This window comes from Pinus tabuliformis, chromosome 6 (genome assembly GCF_031772625.1).
Source record: "Pinus tabuliformis cultivar Carrire ecotype Pingquan chromosome 6, CPIR1, whole genome shotgun sequence".
NCBI lineage: Eukaryota > Viridiplantae > Streptophyta > Pinopsida > Pinales > Pinaceae > Pinus > Pinus tabuliformis.
In genome coordinates, this window is record NC_142292.1 from 1,622,513,837 (window position 1) to 1,622,539,459 (window position 25,623).

Genomic DNA, 25,623 nt, shown 5'->3' on the forward strand with positions numbered 1-25,623 from the left:
GTTTCCAAAAATTCTTTTCCTTTATTATTGTTGAGACCTTCAACTTCCTTTGTTCTATTGGACCTTTATTCTTATTTGTGGCCCAAACTAGCCTTGATGAGAGGGGATCTCTACTTAGCAAACATCTTATCCAAGGCCTTCCTTCACTTTTCAAGCTTTTAATATTGAGACAACTCTTTATTTTCCCTTTTTAGGACATGTCTCAATGAGACTACTTCATCTTGTAGTCTCTCATATAAGGCTTCTTTTTCATGCAACTTATTAATTAACATTTCATTCAATATATTAACCTCTCCTTGTTGAGCATTTAGGTCAACATTTTTTTTTCTCAACTTCTCATTCTCCAGCTCATATTCTTGCAGTTGCTCCTTTTTCCTGGGGTTGGATTTGGATAGCTCATTGATCTCTTTTAGACAAGAGATGAGTTTCTTCCTAAAGTATATCCTTTCATTTAGATCTTTTTCTTTGTTATCAGAGGTGCTAGCAGATCCACCACAAAGATCTAAATTCCTCTCTATGTCCATGGAATCTTCCACAGGTCTGAGAAGTATTCCATGTTCATCACTACCATGGCTACTCTTATCCTCTTCATGGGATATATTCTCTTCTTCTTTTGAGGATCCCTCATTTGCTATTGCTACTAAGGTAGGTCTATCTACGTCACTTCTAGATGCATTTCTATATTCAAAACCTTGACATGAACATATAGAAGATAAATGGCCTATCATTTTAGTTTATCATAGAGCAATAGAATACCTTTTGAGCAACATTACCTTTCTTCTAATTCATCATCATCATCAACTTGAGAGTCATGACTAGTAGCTTGTGCATTAAGAGCAAGATCTCTAATATCCTTAGCATCACTTTTATGGGATGGTTTCTTCGTCTTCTTCCTTGTCCTCTTCTATTTATCATTTCTAGCACCATCATCTGCATGTTTTGGTTCACTACTTGAGCAACAAGGTTCTTCAACCTTCTCTTGAGCCACATTGCTATCTCCTCCATATAGACAATATGACTTATCCCATTTTTCCTTTTCTGTCTCACTTTATGAACATCTGACTTTGATAACCCTTTCATGATAATATCCTTGGATTTTGCACTAAACTTATTCTTCTCTCCATATTCTTTAGACAGCCAAACATATTCATTGATGACAATTAAATAGGCTCCCATTCTAATCCTTTAGATCTCATACTATGATCCATTTAGAAATCGAACTCCCTCTGGTGATAGCCAAACTTGATTAGTCATTGTTTCCTTTTGATCTACCTTCAACTAGTTAAGTTTTTCCTGAAGGAACCAGGATATGATACCAATTATTTGAAACAATGTTAAAACTGAGAGGGGGTGTGAACTAGTATTAAGGCTAATTTAAACTTTTATGCTAATTTATACTTCTATTCAAATTTGGCAACCATAATGTAAGGAATCAACAACATATCATGTCTGGTGACATAAATCAACACATGAACACACACACACACACCATGAGAAACATACACATGAGACACAAAGGTTTAACGTGAAAACCCTTCTGGGACAAAAACCACCAAAGCTTGTTTGTTATTTGATGTAAAAATAAGCTCCTACTCTATTACATCATTTTTTTTGTGAGCCGCCACTCACAGGAGACACCAACTCCCTTTGATTATTTGCTAGCTCCCACTAGCAGGAAGCACCAACTTGCTTCTTTTGTAGAAACCTGATCAACTTACTAGAAGCACCAACTTCATGGATTTATTGTAAGCATCAAATTGCAACTCATTGGATTTATGCAAGCACCAACTTGCAGGAGGCCCCAACCCCCAATCTTTCTTCGGATACTCACTGAGATGGAAGCACCAAATCCTTGTATGTAGGCTCCAAAATGCACTCAATATGGAAATAAATACACTATAAATGACATCCACTCTGCTCATTTCCAGCTCCTTGTTCTCCCCTGTAGCCTTCACCTTACACAACCCACACAACACTTTGCTCTATGCTCACTCTAATCATTCCGCTCATTCAACAATAGCATACATTTATCTCTTTGGCCTTCATCACTTTTGTAGCATACTCAACACTATGTTATCTACAATTAGACCTCTTCTTCAAAAACTTTCAACCTCTCTCTTCAACATAGGCACTCTCGACCTATCTCTGTACCCCAAGCACTCTCAGCCTCTCTCTTCAGCATAGGAACTCTTGACCTTTCTTTGTATCCTACGAACACTTGTCCTCTTCTCAGTGATAGTCACCCACGAAGCTATCCACATAGCTCACTAAAAAATGATTCCTTCTCCCAATCACACTACTGCAATCCTTGGTTTTTTTCAACTACAAAACAAGAAACAATGTTATCTTTGTCAACCATCACTCTGCCATCCACACTATTCGAGAGCATACTTCAACATGGCTTTCCATACTTCATAAGACATGATTACCTATTCAAACTCATAACTGAATCATGAATTGTTGTCTTGCTATATTTTCATATTACTCAGTCATTGCACCTTCGTTAACTCACATAATGGGCACACGATGTTCTTCTATGTCGTCAATCAATTCTTTTGCACCCAACAATCTTTTCAATTTAATTCTCCTTGGTGTGTAAGGAAGCTCAGAGGTTGCTTGTTTCCATTCAAGACAGACTCAGTTGATTATTCTACACAATCGTGGTCCTTGTTGCCTTGACTCGATGTTTCTTGACAAGCACCACTTCCAACAATTTCCAAAGGTTTAGTTGTCGACCCATTAAAGCTTCGATATCCATACATGGAAAATGGCCAGTTTGGTGTAACAAACAAATATGGGGGAACTTTCCAAGTGATCTTCTGACTTGTCCAAACTTCACGAATGCATGAATATGGTGCAATGCAATATTTGGAAACCCTGTCAGAAATGGAGGACTTCTCCCAAAGTTGTCAACCCATCCATCCAAGTTCCCAAACACTTTATTAAAGGCCCAAAACCATTTTAATTCCACCACTGCAAAACATAACCTCTGTGGCCCCTTTTTAAATTATATTACACACTTTTCAATTTTGACAAAATTCTTTAAGCTCCTTTGCTAGTGCCTAGCCTTCTTTTCCATCTCAGGACTAGGTGTTATGACCTTTAGCTAGGCCTCTAGGTGCTAAACTTCTTCCCAAGCCCGGGAGGGATTAATTCCTTTTATAAACTTATTTGCGCCCTTGGTCTTCCGCTACATGTATCCTCGTGATGGCGGCTAGCCCATAGCTCTCAAACTTGACACTATCGTTTGTGCCTCCCTTGTAAACTTTTGGACTCCCCTAGGCAGGCTTATTTGTCTTGTGGGGTCCAACCGACACATGCACCATCGAATAGAAAACCTGCAGGGTTGAGTTGTCCCGATGGGGTCTTCCCACAACACCATGGGCCAATATCATGGTTCCCAGGCTTAGCTATCTCTGACAATGCCCACGTCATCTTGACACCTAGTCAGCCTGACACTCCCTCTGTATGCTGCTACAAAAGCTTTCAGGCTCTGACCAACAGGATGACATCATGTTGATGTCACCTTTGACCAGTAATCTGTTGCCACTTGTCCCACTATCAGAGAGGAGAGAGAAAGGGTCCCAAAACCCTGGTTTTGTGAACAAAACCTTTATAGAAATTTCTTAAGAGTCTGGTCTTTTCTCCACTTACCACGTTGCCCAATGCTTGTAAAACCACCGTTGGTCAATACCTGTGGTTTCCACTCATCTCGACACCCCTTGTTAGATGTTCGTGGAATTGGGGGTGGGGGTGTCAAGATGAACCTCTATCATTGATCTCCAGTTCGGCAGTTTGGGCCTATTTCCGTCTCGACACTCCTTTTTCCCTTAACTCTTTCACTTGCTGACCCATCGGGACCTCTTCCGATGTCTATGGTGCTTAATCTTCCTCTGAACTTGCACGATATTCAAACTCGTCTTGCGTCATTCCAATTCTTCATCTTTTGCCTTGCATAAAGCTTCTGGGGCACTCTCGTCGGGCCTACGTGTAGGGAGGGCTCCACCATCAGCCAATCATAATGTTCCCCGTTGTTGTCAGGTGCACATCTACCTAACACTTCCATCCCGACACTCACCTTCGTGACCCTTTAAAAACTTTCAAGACATATCCGCTGGGCTTAGTTGTAGAGTGGGCTCCACCATTGGCCAAACAAAACACTCCCCACTACAACGTTGTCAGATGACGTCTAAGAGGTCCTCTGTTAGCCGTTGTGCTAAAGTGCTCCACTGTATTTGGAAAAGATGCTAAACTAGCATGCCACTAAAGTGTCCTTTAGCTACTTTTGGCACTGCAACTTTGACTCTGGAGGTCCTGACTTTGACTATCAATAGCTTTCGATCTAGGAGGTCATTTGCAGACTTCAGTATACCACTGGAAGGCTCTTTCTAAGCACAATTCAATTGTGCCACATCCAGGCGCATCTGAGCTGATCTTTCGATTAACAAATGCCTTCAAAGCATGGGCCTCCCAACAATCATAGTCATCATATCATGACTTCTTCAATAGTCTTTCTATTATGATGACTCTTTACAAGAGACTACAACAACCATGGGATTCCCCCTGAGCTCGGCACACCATGCACATTATTGCTAGCCGCAGTTGACATCATAGCTAGACTAGTGGACATCAATGCCATCGGCTGCTTCCACCAACCTCAATGCTAATCTAGTTGACTAGGCTAGTGGACATCAATACCAATGTTTGTTGCCACCTACCTCAATGCTAATTTGGTTGACATCAATGCCAACACGCTTGTAGCCACTAGTCATCCAAACAATGCCAATGGTCGAACAATATTTTGAAAAACTTTCTTGATTAAAGATGTATGTTATATGCTACATTTAATCCCATTTAATTATATTGAATAATCATTAAATCCACCCTTTATCTAACAGACTTTATATCTACACCTAATACAATATATAAATAAATATAAATAAGTTAGAGGTTCCTATATCTGCACCTAATACAATATATAAATAAGTTAAAGGTTCCATTGTAGAAATTTGATAGATTTCTATAAAAATAATAGAAACAACACTTATTTATGTTATGCTATATAGTCATTAAAAACACCCTTAAGATGCCAAACCTTATCTTTGCACCTAATGCAAAAATATATTACACATTCCTTTAACTTAAAAGTTTTGTTTTAAAAATATAAAACATTTCATTATAAAAATTTTAAAATATAAAACATTTCATTATAAAAATAGAACTCAGTGTTAACTATTAAAGGGTTATTAAAAAAGATTCTTACTCTAACGTCAAGTAAGATATCAATATCCAGAATTATACATTAACTATTATTTGAATAATAACTATTAAAACATCAACTTACCACAATTATAATAATTATATTAAATTATATTGCTAAATCAATAAAAATACCACATACTATTCCATAAAAGTTGCACCAAACTTCCACTTTTTACTTACATTGGATGCATACTTCCACTCTTTACTTACATTGGATGTATTCTTATAATCCTATTAACATACTTTTCTAATCATTTTGAGACATTAATAAATCTTAAGATAACTAATATACACAACTTTTATTAAAGCACCCGACAAGGGGGGCTTACATAAAATGCAACAAAAGACTATTGCAACCAAAGAACAAGGGGGGCTTATATTCAAAGGTTTGATTGGTCTCAAAAACACCTGTAGTGTAAGGTGCGGCCTTTGGGGGAGCAATAAACACCAGCCAACGACCTAATTTTGACCTAGAGCAACAGTACGATGCATGAGGAGGTCATACGGAAAGAGCTATCCAGTCATCTATATAGTATTTAATGTTGAAATATATGCACGTATTTAATGCTGAAATATATGCACGCGACTTAACGCGATAACACAGGAATGGGCAATTTCGGCATTAAATAATATTTAGGCGTTCCCGTGTTAGTTATCGGACTAAATCGCGTGCATATATTTCGACATTAAATACTCTATAAATGGCTGGATAGCTCTTTCCGAGGTGATACTGCTTATAACAGCAACAGTATGATGCACGAGGAGGTCTTACTACTTATAAGGAGTGTGATTTGTTTAATGATGGACGAAATTGCGAACCAGTACAACCAAGTGGATGGAAAACATCAAACAGCAAAAGCAATTAAACTTAAGCCTGCAGGAGATAAAGATATATCCACGTGTTTTAGGAAAACTGAACTGATTTAGCAATTTCCAATTTATTTACAATAACTCTGAAATAGGAGCCAGTGATTTTTCATTTTCCAAATCATCCAACAATGAAGGAAAGAGCGCATTAATGAAGAAAAACACTTGTTGTAATGTGTTGCAATATGCATTTACCATTAAAACACTGCAATATGAAGAAAAATTTTCACACTATAAAGATAGCTATCTTTATAACTAGCGCTCATAGAAATCTTCATAGTGGCAATTAAATATTAAGAACAATCACCAGACTGCAAACAGTTAATTTTAATAGTTCGCAAATGCAAGTTCACAGCAAAATACACAACAGGCAGAGGAGAATCAATGTACATGGAAACATTATTTATCCTAAAAATCCAAAGGAATTGGATTCAGACAGGCTGTTTTGTTATGCTCCTATCTATAGGCCATATGTTTTCTGATTAATCTCTAACCTCATCAACGAAGTATCGGTAGCATGTAGCATTCCTCTTCATTTTCAGCCAAAGAATCACTCTTCCCTGTTAGAGGCATTCCTCTTCATTTTCAGCCAAAGAATCACTCTTCCCTGTTAGAGGAACAATATAGAGAAGATTGGCTTAACTAAGAGATAGCTGGAATGTCAAGTCTTTTAACATTTTTGATATTTAGAAAAAATTATTATAATTCAGTTGTCAAAGTCATTATTAGTTGTTATTGGCAAATGCAGGTTGATTTATCACTTTTATTTAAGGAAAACTAGGCTACCTAGTATTACTCATCTGTAAATGCAGGCTGATTTATCACTTTTATTCAAGGAAAACTAGGCTACCTAGTATTACTCTTTATTGGCAAATGCAGGTTGATTTATCACTTTTATTCAAGGAAAACTATGCTACCTAGTATTACCCTTTATGGGCAAATGCAAGTTGATTTATCAGTTTTATTCAAGGAAGACTAGACTACCTAGTATTACCCCTGGTAGTATGTAAAGATGCAGACTTTCACTTCTGTTAGATGCTTCTGGATCTTGGGCCATTAACTTATTTCTTTATCTGAGAAAAAAATATCAGCTAAACAAAAACAATTTCTTTTCTCTTTATATTCTCCAAGAAAGAAAAAAAAAAAAAAAACTTTTTAAAATAAATAACTTTTATTTTTGATAATAACCTTTTTTATATTTATATTTAAAATACAATGATTAATGACCTATGCCAACCTAACTAGCTTCCAAAAGACATATTTTGGAATCCAACATATAAAGTGAATTTAGGAAAAAATTAACTTCTATCTATCTTATTCTTGAAATTTACAATCCAGATAAAAAGGCAACATAACCCATCCCTATTCGATTCAATTCTTTTCTTTTCTTTTTTTTTTGAAATTTACAGTCCAGATAAATTATTCTTGAAATTTACAAAACTACATATAATAACCCTTCACACCAACAAGCGGATCTCTTTCATATTGTGCGGATCTAATTCGAATCATTCTGGGAAGCAAACCAGGAAAAAAAGAACTTAACAGCTGCCTCTTCCAAAACCTAGGTTCCCCGTACCCAAAAATCCAAACGGGTCACAATTATACCCATGAGACCCAACTTAAAGAAAATGATAGAAAACCTCATTGCCATTAAAAATTTAAAACTATGAAAATTCTGAAAACAATTTGGGTATCACCCCATACATATCCATACATATGTCACAGAAGCAAGTCAGAACAAATGCATTACAACGCAGAAAATCTGATACCTTCTCAGTAACTGTTTTGAATGTAAAGGTTATATTGAGGCGAGGAATTGTACCGTGGTGAGCATATGTGTAACCTGCCCTCCATGAGTAAACATGGTCCCCAGCTCTGAGATCGCTTCTGTCCACCTTGTTGAAGAGAAAGCCCATTCTGATTAACTGAACTGAATCACAATGGATGGCGCAATGCAGAGGAGCCTGCCTCGGAGTCCCGCTGTCGAAATAGAATGCGCTGCGTTTTCCGATTTGCAATAAAATGTAGGAAACTCCAGGTTTAAGCATGATTCATATAGGTACTATAATTGGACAGCGACGCCATGCGTAGATGGGACGAATGACCTGCTTGCCTTTCTTGGAGTACGCGTCTTGGTAAACAGAGAAATTTCCGAACCGCGGATACATGATGATCGAATGGACACTTGTGTTGGGAATTTGCCGAGCACTTTCATTAGTCAAACTTCTGCCCGGCCTCCTCGAGAAAATAATATGCTCTGCTCCGCACCAACATCATTACTCGTACGTTCCGTGGAATTTCGACGTGATGGTTGACAGTGTTTGGAAACTTCGTCTCCTCGAGAGGAGCTCACCACATCAAAATCTTTAGCGAAGACAAATAAACTTGGTGATTGTTAATGAAGTCGAGTTTGAATGGTTAACGTGCAGGTTGCTATCTTCCACTTACTATTAGAAAAAATAGAAGAGAGAGCAGGGAGGGATGACACACCATATAAATTTTATTTCATAATTTTATTCATGATGACAAGTATAAATATATAGGACACAAATTACTAATTTCGACACAAAGAGATTATTATTATAACTCACACATTAGAAACAAAACTGATTCCTCATAATTCCTAATAACAACTACCCTAGAAGCATTACTTCTAACACTTACATTTTTGTTACTTTTAAAGTAATTTTTGTTTACTCCTTATACACTAATTCACCCAGCGAATTGAATGTGATGTGAAACCTTAACAAGTAATTTGTGTTTACTCGGCGATTGAATGTGATATGAAATCTTAACAAGTAATTTGTGTTTACTCCTTATAAGCTAATTCACCTAGCAAAAGCGTGTGATGTGAAATCTTAACAAGTAATTTGTGTTTACTCGGCCATTGAATGTGATATGAAATCTTAACAAGTAATTTGTGTTTACTCCTTATAAGCTAATTCACCTAGCAATTAGCAAAAGCGTGTGATGTGAAATCTTAACAAGTAATTTGTGTTTACTCGGCCATTGAATGTGATATGAAATCTTAACAAGTAATTTGTGTTTACTCCTTATAAGCTAATTCACCTAGCAAAAAGCGATTGCATGTGATGTGAAATCTTAACAAAACACGATTTCACATGGATATGATATCTGATCATGACACTAATTCACTTGCACATGTTGGCCATCTAAATGGCCTTATAGATTTTAGTAAAAACCAAAGTGAATTCAGTTAGTTATCATGCATGGGCATGTGGAGTTGCTAAAAGAAAAGGCACATTTTACTCTCGATGGGAGATAGGAGCCAAGGAACTCTTCTCCCCAATGGCCCTCCTGGGAGATAGGGAACGCTTCTTCATATTAGGAGGGTTCATAAAGTTTTAGATAAAATATATGGTCTACTTGATGAATACAATGCTTCGAAGGAAACTCAAGTTTGAAAGTATTATTTATTTGTAGCTTAAAGCTTCGAAGGAAACTTATGTTTGAAAGTATTTATTTGTAGCTTTGCAAAATTGAATAAGGATTATAACAAAGTGGATGGAGTTTGTGAATTTACTTTAGAAGGTACAATGATACATGATCACTAATTTGTAATGGAGATGCATTATGATGATGATATTTGAGATCTTTATTTTGTTAGAGTGTTTTTTAGAATTGCAAGTGGATTAGAAGTGGTTTATTGTTGGGTGTTGAGTTATTGTCAAGAGGTGGGTAAAGAAAAGAAAAGTGGAAATTCAAAGTGGGCTATTGGTTGGTACTCATAACAAACATCAAAAGAGGACTGAAATATAATGGTGTGAAGTACTTTATTGTAACAATGTTGCATTATGTGAATGGCCTTATTCTTTTGCTCATTTTTGGTATATGTTGTGTGACTCCCATTGTACCAATCAATGATTAATTACATTAGTTTTTCCATGTTTGGGATGAAATGTAGTAGAGTATTAAAGTTCGCAGTCCAAATGTTGCCACAACACTTTCCAAAGTTGGCTAAGGAAATATGCATCACTATTAGTTGTGATGGTACATGATGATCCAACGAATATTCAAACATGCCGAAATAATTGTTTTGCAGTTTGTTAAATTTTCATATGTTTGGTGTTGCAAAGGAATAATGTCAATTTGGAGAAGCAATATATGATTACAAAAACACATTAATGTTTTTGCAATGTCACTGGAAGACCCTAAATGAAATACAAGAAATCACCTTCTAAGGATGGGAAGCAATTGTAACCATTCATGTAACCCAAGCATATTGTGTGTACGTTAGCTATGGTCTATCCTCATAAGCCTTGACGTGTTTATAATATTATGTAAAACACGAAAGAAAATTAAATTTTAAATTAGAAGAAGGAAAAATAAAAGAAAGGAAATCAACAAAACTACCTAAAATTAGGGTCCTTAAAAATAGCCCATACTCATGTAGATAACATATTTATCATTTACCACCCACCATAATTTAAACATGTGTTTGCATAAAGTATGGAATAGGATCAATATGTAAATAAATATACTTACCAAGAGTTATTTCCCACCATTATTTACATGATTTTCAACACTTTAACAAATCTAAGTAAAAATATAAATGTACAAACTTACTAGATTTTAATTTACAAAGAGACATGATTTAATTTAAGAGACATGTCTCTTGGGTATCTTGGGTATAAAATACACTTAAACTTTTTCATTTTATATACATATGTATCACTCACATATATCTCTCTCACACACATTGTGATATCTACTTTATTTTCATGGTTCTTAATTGATTTTTTGAAGTGTGATTGTTGGATGAAGATAAAAGAACTATAATATATATTCACAAGTGATTACCATAGTTCATAACTAAATTAATTGTATTGAAAAATCAACATGGTATCAGAGCTTTGGTAAAAGAAAGAGCACATAGATCACTCCTTGAAAAACCATTGCGATCACTTTGAAGAAAACCTAGATCTATATTCAAGTTGCATCCTTGGCCTCTATTATGAAATCAAAGAAAAAGTTAAAGGCGGGAACTAGCTTTAAGGTTTGGAAGACAAGAATTGACTTAATTCTTGCAAAAGAAGATATTTTGAAAATTATGCAAGGCAGAGTGACTGAACCTATAGATGAATTTGCGAAGCAGAAGTACAAGAAAGATGATATCAACACCATGAGGATTACTATGGACTCCATCAAGGATCATCTTATTCCATAGATTTGAAAGCTTGACACTTAAAAGAAGATGTATGATACCCTAAATAATTTATATATTGTCAAAATTATTAGCCAAGTCACGAGCTTGAGAAATGAGCTTCATGATATAAGAATGACAAAGAATGATACATTGGCTTCATACTTTGTGAGGATTTTTCAACTAAGAGATCAACTACAAGCTATTGGTGAAATTGTCTCTAATAAAGAGCTTGTGACTTTAGCACTTGATGGGCTACCACATTCATGGGATTCATTTGTAGCAGGTATAAGTAGCCAAAAGGAAGCTCCAAGATTGGAAGAATTATTGGCAGCTTGTGCTCAAGAAGAATTAATACTTTTATGTAGAGAAAGAAAGCCAAAAGAAGAATAAGATTCTCAATCCTATGCAACTCGTTCCACGAAAGTTGGAGGAAGAAATAAGTCTAGTTGTTAGAAGAAGAAAAAGGGTTTTGATGGCAGACTCGATCCTTAAAGGAAGAAATATATATCTCAAATTCAGTGCTTTTGTTGCAACAAATTTGGTCACTTCAAAGCCCAACGTCATCAAAGGTTCAGTGGTAGGAAGAAGAGGGGAAATCAACATGCTACCATGGCAAATTGATAGTGGAGCTTAAGATATATGACAGGGGAGCCTAATAATCTTACAAGTCTGATGGAAAGAATATTAGCACAAAAGGTAGAACGTAGAGACAACAACAACTATGTAGTCAAAGGAATTGGGACAACATCCGTTGAGCTAGAAATAGGTGAAAATGATCACTTGAGCAACATACTCTATGGTCTATGTTTGAAAAATAATTTGGTTCCAATTTCATGTTTAGAATATAGAGGATATAGTGTGGCCTTCATTAATGGGAAAGTCCTTATGTGGGACAATGGCTCTAGTAAAAGCTCTACTAGGGTTGTTGGGGTTCGTGAAGGAAGGTTTTATAGACTCTTGGGGAAATCATCCAAATCTTTAATACATAATGATATTAACCATAGTGAGAAATAACATAGGAGATATATCTTCATTATAGAGTCTTGCCATCTTTGAAGTAGATTATTTCAAGTGCATCGAGTTTGTAGATAGATCATAAAGGTGTGTGTAAGGGATGTGCACTTAGAAAGAAATTTAAGAAACCCTTTCCAAGTAGTGAAAATAGGTCCAAATAAATTTTGGATCTAGTCCACTCTAATGTGTGTGGTCCCATGCTGATGAAATCTCTAGGAGGCACTCTATACTATATATCCTTTATGATGACTTCTCCTACAATACATGGATCTATCTGATGAAGTCAAAAGAAGAAGTTTTCAGTATGTTCTAAGAATTCAAAGATGAAGTGGAGAAATAAGCAAGGCAGAGAATCAATATCCCGAGATCATACAATCGAGGAGAATACACCTACAAGGAACTGATTGCCTTATGTAAAGAAGTTGGAATTAAGAGGGATTTGATATTTCCCTATAACCTTCAACAAAATGTAGTAGTCAAAAGAAATAAAAAATCTATTGAAAAGTGCATGAAGGAAATGATACATGATCCAGATGTACCAATGTTCTTATGGGGCATAGTTGCCAAGATAATCGTCTACATCCTGAATATAAGTCCCCATAGGCTTCTGGAAGATAATAACCTCTAAGAAGCATTCATAGGTTAGAAATCACAGGTTGATTATATAAGAACCTTTGGTTGTCCAATGTTCATACATATGAGAATCTTTAGTTGTCCACTTTTCATACATGTACCCAAAGATAAGAGAAATAAGTTAGAGCCTTCTGATAAGAATGGAATATTTGTTGGGTACAGTTAATCATTAAAATACTATGGGGTTTATGGTCAAGGGAAACAATAGGTGGAAGTAAGTAGAGACGTGAATTTTGATGAAGATGCAAATTTTTGGAAAACTAGAGAAGAACACTTGGACACTAAAGATGAAGAGAAGACACATATGGCTCCTAAAGAAGAGGTTAAAGGTCCTCCCTCATCCTTAGTTCATCCTAAAGATCATGAATATATCCTATAAAGACCATGTGAACCGTTGGATCCCATGTTTGTTCCCGAAAAGACAAAAAAACCAGCCTGGCAAAAATCCACTTTGCAAGAATCATGCAGAAGGACATGCAACTCCATAAGACCTTCAGGGAATCTAAGAAACCTAAGAGGTATTATGCTTATGTAGCTTTAATGACTAAGTTGATTGACTCTGAACCTTCCAACTTCAAGGAATCGACTACTTCACAAGTGTGGAAGGATGTAATGATGGAGGAATGTCAATCTATCATGAAGAACAATGTTTGGGAAATTTTTCCAAGACCTGAAGGAAATTATGTGGTAACCTCAAAGTGGATTTACAATATCAAACATGTAACATATGGGAGCATTTAAAAATACAAGGCAAGATTCCTGGCTAGAGGATTCTACTAGAAAGAGGGAGAAGACTATAATGAAGACTTTGCACCAGGTACACCATGATTTAGATCTCTTATCTCTCTTGATTCATTTATGGGACGGAAGCTACATCAGATGGATGTGAATACCACTTTCCTCACTAGTGTGATTGAGGAAGACATGTATCTGGAGCAACCCCAAGGTTTTGAGGTTCATGAGATAGAATCTCACGTGTGCAGATTAAAGAAGGCATTGTATGGACTCAAACAAGATTTGAGAACTTTGTATTATAGAATTGATGGATATCTAATGAGACTTTGTTTCTCTGACAGTGTCATTGATCCAAATATTTATATCAAGGTTGTAAAAGGTGAGTCGGTGATAGTTCTACTATATGTTGATGATTTGTTCCTGATCGGTGTAAAGCATCTTATTCCTTAGTGTAAAAGGGACTTGGCCTCTAAATTTGACATGAAGAATATTGGCTTGATGCATTATGATTTGGGGATAGAAGTATGGTATAATCTTGGTGAAATCCTTCTTGGACAAGGATAATATGTTGTCAATATCCTTTAGAAGTTTGGCATGATGGAGTGCAATTCTATGGAAACTCCTTTGGTGATGAACTTGAGAAAGATGACGTATTTTGGGTCTAACCTGGTGGATCCATAAATATCAAAAGTTGATTAGATCATTGATGTATTTGATAAATACTAGGCTATATATTTGATTTGTTGTAAACAACTTGATCCAGTTCCAGATGGAACTGGGACATGAACATTGGATTGCAACAAAACATATATTGAGATATTTGTGTGGTATTGTTGACTATTGTTTGAGATATATTTTGAATGGTGATATAAAACTACATGGATATATGGAATATAACTATGAAGGGAGTGCAGATGACCATAAGAGTACATCTCATGTATGTTTCAGTTTGGGTTCAGATATGATATCCTAGACGAGATGAAAGAAGACCTCTGTCACACTTAGTACTGCAGAAGCAGATCATATTGCAACTTGTTTGGCATGTTGTGTGAGAGAGTATGGATTATGAAGATACTCTCTAGATTGTTCGACCACATGTTGGAACCGACTATGTTGTTCTATGATAATAAATTTTTTATGAATATGATAGACAATCTACTGTTTCATGATAAGGCAAAGCATATTGAGATCAAGTACCACTACATTCATGATATGGTATAAAAGGGAGTGGTGAGTGTGGAAGTGTTTTTGTGGCTATGGTGTACCAAAAGAAACCTCCTTAGCAGTTTATTATTCCCTATAAAGGATCACAGGAAGAATTTGTGTTGTTAGTGGACAGACTTAAATAAACACAACATTGTAAATAGTGGAAACAATGCATACATAAACATCAACTAAACAAATAGGTAAATACACAAACAATGCTCAATGGAGAAAACAAGTCAACAAAATAATGGAAAAAGCTCCCTTTATTGACTGCTGGTAATAGAGGTTTAATACAATAGATGAATCTTAAACACTTGAAGGTAATTCTTTGAGATGTGGTGCTCAAAAATCCTCAACAAGGGGGTTTATTTTCCTCAATCTCTTTGCAAGTTTCTCCTCTCTCTCAAATAAGTATGAAGAATCTCCAAATGTGGATTCCTCTTTTCACACTAGGTAGAAGAAATATGGTGAACATGCTAGTGATCTTCCCTTCTTTGGCTTCAACAATGGAATGGTGGTTTTCTCTGATAACAATTTGGTCAGTAGAATAATGTCTCATATTTTGTCTCTCCCGTGGCTTATTTATATAGAATTTTTGAATCCATCTTCCCCTTCTTGGTTCATGCATGATAATGACACATGAGTAGGACAAGATGATTCCATTGAGGGTTGCATATCTTCAGGATGTTACACAAGAAAATCCCTCTTGCAGACAAGAGCGATCTCCCTAGATCCTGAATGGAAATTAGAAACAATCATGACAATTTAACTGACTCTTTACCTAAGTTGAACTTGTTCGAATTATAAGTAGTATAGTTAATGGATGAGCCTCTTACCTATTTCATGAAATGCCTGATGAATATCCCTTGTTGTGACTTGATGTAGTTCTTCAATGCTTGATAAGACCTACAAACATAGACCATAAAAGGATCAAAAGCACATGCGATATAATCATCCAAACAACTTACCTAATGATCAATGAAATTAGGGATTGAATTTTCCTTAATAAATATTATAAACAATTGTAAACCATTCATCATTCACATAAGACAAAATCAATGGGAGAAAGTGTTCATTTGTATTAATCATAAAATAAGAGGAGCCTTACAACCTTCTCCTTGATGCCATGAGGTCCCTCCCAAATTCCTTCAATCTCCTCCTTAGATGACAATATTTCCAATCTCAAACCAACAACATAAGTTTGTCTTCTCTCAATTATGACCTCCTCAATCCCTCTACCCTCTAGTCATTTTATAGGCTATGAGGAGGAAGTTTCAGATCCATGAGAGGAGGATGAGAGTCCTTTATTGAGGGTTTAGGTTACCATGAGAAAAGGGATGGAGATGCATCTTTTGAGGGTTATAGTTCGAATAGTCATCGCATGGAAGATTTCAGTTGGTAAATATTCAGCCAACTATATTTCTAGAATGTCATTTTATTTTTACTTTCTAGAATTCACCTACGCGGGCTTATAATGGGAGATAGAGCACAACTCTGCATTGTTCTTAGATTCAATTTTAGCGCATGTGTGGGAAACTCGAGAGAAAATGGTGCAAGTGGAACTTAACAGGGTGTGACAACTATTTGACTCAAATTTCTCATGTACTTCAACATATTTTGGGTTTTTTGACTTATGAGGGAGTTGGTTCTGTTAGGCCCCTATACTACTAGTGTAACCCCTTATTGTTATTATTACAACCCCCTTATTATATTTTTGTACCCATGTAGTCCCCATATTATTACTACTGTGCCCCATAGAAGCCCACTATTGTTATTATTGTGCCCTTACATTATTATTGTTATGTCGGCTTTGATTATATTATGACCCCATAGACTCCTATATATAGAAAGGAGGTCTTATCATTTGTATCATCCAAGAATTGTTCATGTGTGTAATGTAAAGGAGGTTGCCCCCTCGAAGAGGCTTATTTCTAAGGTGTTGATCTATCTTTTCTATCTTTTTGTGGGCTGGTTTCATAACATTTGGTATCAGAGCTTTGGATTCTAGGGTTTCACTTCTCCAAATAGGTTATCGTGGCATATGCGCTATACCTTTTTTTCTATGATGTTTCAGACGCTAAAAAAAAACCATTTGGGATGAAATCATTCTAAACCTCGAGTCCAAATTTCAGAGCTTTTCACGCTATATTTGTGGAGATATGATCTGACAAAGTTGGCAGTTTTGCAGACTCTCGAATTACATTCCAAACAGGTGACTTGGGGAAAATCATCATAACTTTTGTTTTGAGCATCAGATTGAAATTTTGTAAGAAGTTATAGAAAGAGGACAGACTGTAGTTTAATGTGTATATTTTTTAGACTTGAAGACCAAAACAGTGACACATGGCACTTCATACAAGTTCGCTCTTCTGAAAAGGTATATAATCAGGTCATCTTGGGAGATTGTGCATAACTCTTTCTTGGAGAATCTAAATTCGATCAGACTGGTGGAATTGGAAAGAGGACGTAGAGGGCTACTACAAATCATAAATTTCAGAACTAGATGATTTGAAATTACAGAGATACATTAGATTCAATATCAAGCTCCTACAAAGTGAAAAAAGGTGTGTAATTTTTTTAATTTTGCATAAGATTGGTTTGAAAAATTAGTTTGAAGGAATGCAAAGGGAATAGTGAAGAATTATTAGAATTAATTAATGCCCTGAAGAAAGAAAATGGAAACACCTAGTAAGCAACCTGAAACCTCTAGCATGACTCATGAAGAAGAGGAAGAAATGCAACATGATATATCAAAATTACAAGACCAAGTACAACAAATTTCACTCTCACTAAAGGTAAATGAAGCCAATATGAATGGCATGGAAGCTAAGATGAATGGCATGGACACTAAGATGGAACCTAAGATGAATGGCATGGACGATAAGATGGAAGAATTGAAGATAAATTTGAATAAGTTGCTACAAGAAATAGTCACTAATGGTGAAAGGGTAGTAAAGGAAACTCATGATGAGAACAAAAGAAATGTTAATCAAGATTTCATAGAGTCTAATGTTGGATTGAAGACCCACCATATTAAAAGAATCGATATGAGTAAGTTTGATGGCAAGGATCTCGCAACATGGATACTACATATGGAGCAATTTTTCGATCTCCATAATGTGAAAAACACACAAAATGTATGTATTGCAACTTTATATTTGGAAGCAAATCAGTTTGTATGGTATCGATGGCTTTCCTCTCATAAACAAATTGTCACTTAGGCAATTTTTACGAAAGAAATGACAACACATTATGAGGATACAAAAAGCAACACTTTTTTTAGCCAATTGATAAGTCTCAAACAAAAGGGTTCAATGATGGAGCACATTGAGGACTTCCAAATTGAACATATGGGTAAAAGATATTCCATAGGAGCATAGGATTGATGTGTTCATAGGGACTTTAAAGGGTAATATTCAACATGAGGTTTGCCTTTGGGAACCTGATTCATTGGACAAGGCATTCAGGTTAGCAAGAAAAATGGAAAGAAAAATTATGGAAACCAGGAAGCCTACCACTCACAACTATAAAGAAGGAAGTGTTGTTGCCCCTAGCCTTCCACAACCTATAAGGTTAACACCACAACAATTGGAAGAAAAAAGAGCAAAAGGGATTTGTTACAATTGTGATAGCAAATGCACTAAAGGTCATAAGTGTGTTGAGAAGAAATTATTTTACATAGATTATGAAGAGGAGGAATAAAATGATCAATAACATCAAAAGAAGAGGATATACTCCAGGAACCAACCCCAGATAAAGAAGAAATGAATCCGACCATATCTTGTAAAGCATTAGCAAGAATTACCACTCCTCAAACTCTCAAGATAAAAGGACATATCAAGAAGAAAATGTTTCAAGAAGTCAAAGATCACATCGAGAAAGAAGAAATGAATCCAACCATATCTTATAATTCATTGGCTGGAATTACCACTCCTCAAACTATCAAGATAGAAGGACATATCAAAAAGAAAAACGTTCAAGAAGTGAAAGATCACATCGAGCATCAAGAAATGAATCTGACCATATCTTGTAAAGCATTGGAAGAAATTACCACTCCTCAAACTCTAAATATAGAAGGACATATCAAGAAGAAAAAGGTTCAAGTAGTGAAAGATCACATCGAGCATCAACAACAAGTTCTCCAACTTTTAAAGGATAACACCACTTTGGTGCATAATCGAATGAAACAATAGGTAGATCAACATCACAGTGAAAAATGTTTTGATGTAGGTGATTGGGTATTTTTACGGCTACATCTCAAGCAAGCTATTTATGAGAAGGAAATGTTGGCAATAATACATGCACTTAAGAAATGGCGACCTTACCCAATGGGAAGACACTTCAATGTAAAAATGGAACATGATAGTCTTAAATACTTTTTAGAACAAATATTATCTTTAGAAAAACAAAAAAAATTGGTCACAAATATGTTGGGTTATGACTTTGACATCATCTATAGAAAAGGGAAGCAAAATTTTGTTGCAGATGCACTCTCAAGAAAGGATGAGGATGTGGAAGCATTTTTTTGTGTTATTTCTATTATCCAACCAGATTGGATATACGAAGCAAGGGATGAATGGAAGAAGGCGAATAAGTATGGCCACTCATTCAAAATTTGCAGAAGATCCCAATTCAAACAATATTGCAAGAACTTGAAGAGGAAGGAAAAATCATATTGGAACCTAGAGCAGTCACAGAAACAATAACCCGACAGCTACGAAATCGATCAATGTCAGAGTATCTAATCAAGTGGAAGAACTTACCCACTGAAGATTCCACATGGGAGGACAAGAATTTTATACAGAAGCATCAAGAACTACTCAAGAATTGAGGACAACACTTTTTGAAGGAGAGGGGCATGTTAGGCCCCTATACTACTAGTGTAACCCCTTATTGTTATTAGTACAACCCCTTTATTATATTTTTGTACCCATGTAGTCCCCATATTGTTACTATTGTGCCCCATAGAAGCCCACTATTGCTATTATTTTGCCCTTACATTATTATTGTTATCTCGGCTCTGATTATATTATGACCCCTTAGACTCCTATATATAGAAAGGAGGTCTTGTCATTTGCATCATCCAAGAATTGTTCATGTGTGTAATGTAAAGGAGGTTGCCCCCTCGAAGAGGCTTATTTCTAAGGCGTTGATCTATCTTTTCTATATTTTTGTGCGCTGGTTTCATAACAGGTTCAAACATGTTGATGGATGGTAAAAATATCCATAAAATGATCAAGTGTCATGGCGACAAATTGACATGTAACAAATTTCCCCCTAAAGTGCAAAGTTTTTAAAAACAAGTTTAAAGATTGAAGCACTTTATCATTCCAAGGATGGGCTCAGAGGTAATGGTCGAAAACCTGCAAGGAACATTCAAGAAAAATAACGCAAATATATATCAAAAAATCATCTTTGAGGTAGGCATTCCCATACCTAGATTAAAGAGAACTCAATGAAAAAAAATGGAAAAAATAAGATCATATAGATAATAGACACATCATGGACATAGACACTCGTCTACATAATCACAAACATAAAATTCCTCTCAACCTGGATTGATGAAACTAGATCCAGGGTCTTGATCTCCATATCTCGATCCACAGTATGATTATAACCACGTGACTGAATGTCTCAAAGTCAAACATGGTAGAAACCACTTCATTACTGGTTCATAATGTGAATCGTTAACAAGCACGAGAGAAACCACCAATAATAACAATGGCTCTCAAGGTACTCCCAGTACAATCTATGAAGTGTGAATAAGTGATCTAAAGTCAAACACTCATAGAATCATTCAATTGAAGGCCAATGATGAGAATCATTAAATTGAAGGCCAATGATGAGAACCTTTCGTCAAAAGCGAGAAACCCGCCATTAAGGCATGCAAACTTCAAGGAATTGAAGGTTTATAAATCAACTTCCTGGATAATGAGCTGAAGTCAATAGGAAGCGATCCGTTGTAAGAAAGACTATGACACAAAACATGATATCACATTTTTGAAAATAGTTTGCAAAAGGATGGCCGACGCAAATGAAGGCATCTAATTTTCAAAGGGTTTTGAACTGAGATTGAACTTCTCTTGAACACATAATGACACGAAAAGTACTTGGCAACATTTTATTTAATGATAATACCCAAACAATGAAGACTTTCAATGAGGTTTGATTAAGTGTAAGGCAAATGGATTTCCCAACCCAGACATTAATGTGACGGAGTGCCGTGTTCAAGAGTGACATGCTACCTTTTAAAACTGAAAATGTAAAATGGACACCTTCCCCAATTTTTCCCCACCATTACTGCTAAGTACCTCTTTATTTTTTACAAGCTTGAGGAGGATAAGATATGCTTGGATTGTAAGCGCATCCTTTGGATGAGTCCATCGAAGTATTTTAACAAACCCTAAGAAGGTGTGTTTGGTCTCGTCATGTTTAACGAGTCCTATACTGTTTAATTTTTACGAGTCCAGTAAAGGGGTAACTCGACGTCACTTTCTTTTAACAGTTTTGAAAATACACAAAAGGAAACTTATTTAGTTCTTTTACCATAAAATTTTAATGAGCTCGGAGAAAGTAAAGCTCGATGTTTTTCATTTTTAGAGAGTCTTTTTCGTGAGTTTAGTTTCTCAGCCCCGAAAAAGGATAAAATAGTACAAGAGAGAACTCTATTGACCATATCTGGTCAATGTATACCTTTTTTGTAAATAATCCTGGCCATTCCGTAAAAGGGGTAAACTATACTGAGTGGATGGTTGTTCATTTACCTTTATGAGTTTGAAAAAGCAAGTACTCGGAAATTTTTTCGTTTTGAAAGAGTATGAAAAGGGCTTAAAAGAGGACTCCATGATTTTCACTTTTCGTAATTTTTTAAGAGCATGAAAAGTGATAAAAGTCTACTAAAATGTCAAAAATGATTCATCTTGACTCCGTAAATGATCTTGCACATTTAAACTCAATAACTCATCATAACTGCTTAAAATGGACATTTTCCCTCCCAAAAAGGTTAAAAACATAAAAAATAATATTTTTTAAGCTTCAAAAATTTATAGTAGTGGGGAAAAGTATTTTATTTTTACCATTTTCATTTTTTCATCAATTCAGAGCAAAGAGAGGAGTTTTTACCATCAAACTTCCAAGACTGATTTCGAGCCAATTAGTGTACGAAATCACGCACTGTTTCTTCCAGGTAGAAGATCTCTCAATAACTTAGTTTTTTTTATATATTTAGTTTTTCATTTGAAGCTTTTGTTATTTTTTTGGGAAAAATTTGTTCAAAAATGTGCCCTCAGCCCTGTGCGGGTTTTTTTTCAATCGGGCCCATGCAGGCTTATAAAATTTTTCCATATCGAAAATCATGGCCTGAGTGGAATTTTGTGTGGAAAAAATTCGCGCAATTGTGCCTTGTCCATAAAAGGGTGGGCGTGCAGACATCGGGGGCTAATTTTTAAACAAGTTTATAGTCATAAAAAATGTGAAATGAGTTTTAAAAATGTTTCTAATTGCATCAAAAATGTTCATTTCGGGTCATCTGATTTCTCAAAAATGGAGTGGAGGGAAAGAGGGCATGAAGCCAATGATTTGGCAGCTTTGGCGGATCTGGCCACCATTCAAGCTCTCAAGGCTTGTGGCCTCCTGAAATACTGGCTTATCCCTAGGATGAAATCTCAGGTAGATCTAATGACATGGTTGGTAAGGACCTGGAATGTCTAAGAACAATGTTTTGTGATCGATGATTATTGCCTTACCATTGATGCTGATGATATCTATTTCCTGATTGGGTTGTCTCATCAGGAAGTTGATATTTCACTATTTGGATCGAGACAAGGGGGAGACACTATCGATGGATACCTATGGTGCTTTTGCAGGGGTGCACCACCCAAGGATTGACAAATTGACATTCATTCCATCAAACTTTTACCCTTGAGGATCATTTCTTTTACTGTTTGCAAAATGTGTGGAATTGTTGCCCTTCATCTAGCCACATGAGCATAGATGCTGATAGTTGTGTAATGTTGGGAATCCACAGTATACAACTAGTGCGAGGCAATGGTGGTGAATATGAAGAGACAATTGACTTGGTGCAAGAATGAAAACTGAAGAATTTTGGTTATGGTGCCATTCTTGTTTCTTTTTCCCTACAGAGGGTTCCTATTCTTCGGCCACAACAGATTCTGGCAGATGAGGGGGGTTCAAGGGATCAACACATGATGAGGTGGGTTGTATTAATGGCACACCATGGAGTTGATGGGCCTGTAGTGAGGTATATGATAGAGCTTTTTTACTGGTTGGACCAACAGATTGTTCTGATCAAGGACTTTCCATATGCCGAGATGGATTACAGAGGTGATCCTGATATCCCACTTCAAGTCGAAACTCAATGGGGTGATCTAGGTAATAATTTCTCATTTTGACATATTTTAAAAAATTTATGTGTTTTTTTCCTTCATAGATTAATTATCTGAAATTCTTGTGCAAATGTGGGTCCAACCCGACCAATCAGGCTGAGACGATATGATAGACGAGGAAAGAAGCCTATAGTAGCTGTGATAATGAACCAAAGTGGCAAAGACATCCTAAAAAAGTTGGAGCATAACCTTAAGAGGTTGACTTCCAACATCCCAGAGACTGGGACTGATGACATTCCATGCGCCTATGAAAGGCATGTAGTTGGGATTCCAAGGCCTCTTAGATGTTTGTTGTGTCGAGTTGTTCGTGCTATTGTGTCTTATCATGAGCATCACCAGGCCTAGTTGTTCTAGTTTCTAGGACCCTTTTTGACTTTTTGGTGTCAACATATTTGGAAAATAAAAGGCCACCAGTCCTTTGTGTCCTCAGATGGCATATTTTGTATGTTATAAAATTATATATTATAGAGAAATGGAACACATAAAATATATTGCAGAAATATAAACACATAAAACAAATAAAACAAGAGAGACACAGATATACGTGGTTCACCCAATTTGGGCTACATCCATAGAGAAACAGCCAGTCCTTTCTTTTATATTATCCAACAAACTGAAGAGATACAACCTACAACAGATCCGCTGTAATTCCCTCTTCGCTCTCACACAATCTCCTCTCTCTTTCTCACTCAGAATATAGATCTACATAGACACAATACAATTCCCTCATATATAGCGAGGGGTTTCCTTCTAGGGAAAAAACCCTAAATTAAACATAACTTCTACCATCATATCTCTACCTAATGAATGGCCTAGATTGACTATGAAATTACAACATTTTACAAGGCAATTTTACATCTATTTTTAGCTTTGGGGCGCTGCCCCCAATCCCCCATTGGGGGGGGGGGCTCCAAATAATCGTTGTCGCCCCCCTGGACCCCCCTAGAGGCACACATTTATGGGTGGCATTGCTACAATTTAGGAACTGGGGTTCAATGTGGTGATACCTATGAATAAAGATAATCAGGCTCCACACCCAACATTTTAGACACACCCAAACTCTATTTTAAAAACCTACTACTTTTTACCTATGTTTATCTCGATCAATGTATGAATGAATATTGTTTTTGATTTACATATGTAGCAAATGTCTATTAAACACATGATTCACCAATGCATTTGTTAATGTGTTTAAATATCTCGGAATGTGTCGATATTTGATGTAATCAAATTTCGTTTCCAAGAGACGGGTCTCATAAAAATACTCTTAACATAGTTGGAATCCTTACTATATAGATACCATTTAAATGTAATACCATGAGCTGTGAATATAACCTAACGATCAAACGTCGAATACCAAATGTGATGGCATAAGCTAATAGCTCAATGAATGCACTATATTCCGCTATGTTGTTCATTGTTTGACCGAGACATATTACATGAATAGATACTATCTCATCATTGGGTGAATAGATAACCAACGTTGCGGAAGATCAATTCTGAGTACTACGACTAGCGGCATTAGCAAAGCCAATGTAAGTATGAGAGGACATCGAAATCTGCAATCAAGTGTAAAATCGAGATAAGCATGAGAAGTAGTAGAAAATGTGAAAACATTAACTATCACAATACCTCAAAAAATGTTAAAAAATGTACAAATATTCACCAAAATTTTATGCAAAATATTTCTTTACGTAAAGACCATTTCTAGGCTTTCCCAAAGGAACACCATCGTAATCAACCATCTCATTGGAAACTTTAGCTAATACACATTTTATGATGTAAGTCCCATGCCACATGGGCTCAAATTTCCATGCACTTTACTTGTCATGAGCTTGATCATAAACCAAGACTACGTCACCTTCTGAATATATACGAGGATTCACTTTTTGACCATATTGGGATTTGACACGTTCCTGGCGAGCTTCGCTAGCCAATACAGCATTACAATGATTTTCATCTAAATGAGTTAAATTTGCAAAGTGTTCTCTGTCTACAGAGGTATAAGGTAATAATTTGATATCTAGCTTGAGGATGAGATTTCACATACATAGGTAATATGAATTCCAAAACCATAAACAAGTTGGAAAGGAGTAAAACTAGTCGATGTTTTTACAGTGGTATGGTCAGCCCACAGTGCTGAAAGGAGCATAGAATGACAATTTCCTTTATGTGTACCAACTATCCATTTAATCATATTGGTTAAAACTTTATTGAAAGCTTCGACATGACCATTATCTTGTGGATAATACGGAGTAGAGCTATCATGGCGAAGGCCGAGTTGTCTGGATAGTTGACATCATTAGTTATGAAAATGACTACCAATGTCTGTAA

The 25,623-nt window shown here is 36.0% G+C and overlaps 1 protein-coding gene across 1 annotated transcript in view; it reads right to left on the reverse strand.

The window, feature by feature from the left end:
* LOC149265112 (protein LEAD-SENSITIVE 1-like) overlaps positions 1 to 8,097 on the reverse strand; it is a 29,609-nt gene extending 21,512 nt beyond the window's left edge. The window contains exon 1 of the mRNA XM_089391645.1: positions 7,952 to 8,097. Coding sequence (XP_089247771.1) covers positions 7,952 to 8,045 — 94 coding nt within the window. The 5' untranslated portion in view covers positions 8,046 to 8,097. The remainder of the gene's footprint in view (positions 1 to 7,951) is intronic.
* Positions 8,098 to 25,623: the final 17,526 nt, after the last annotated feature.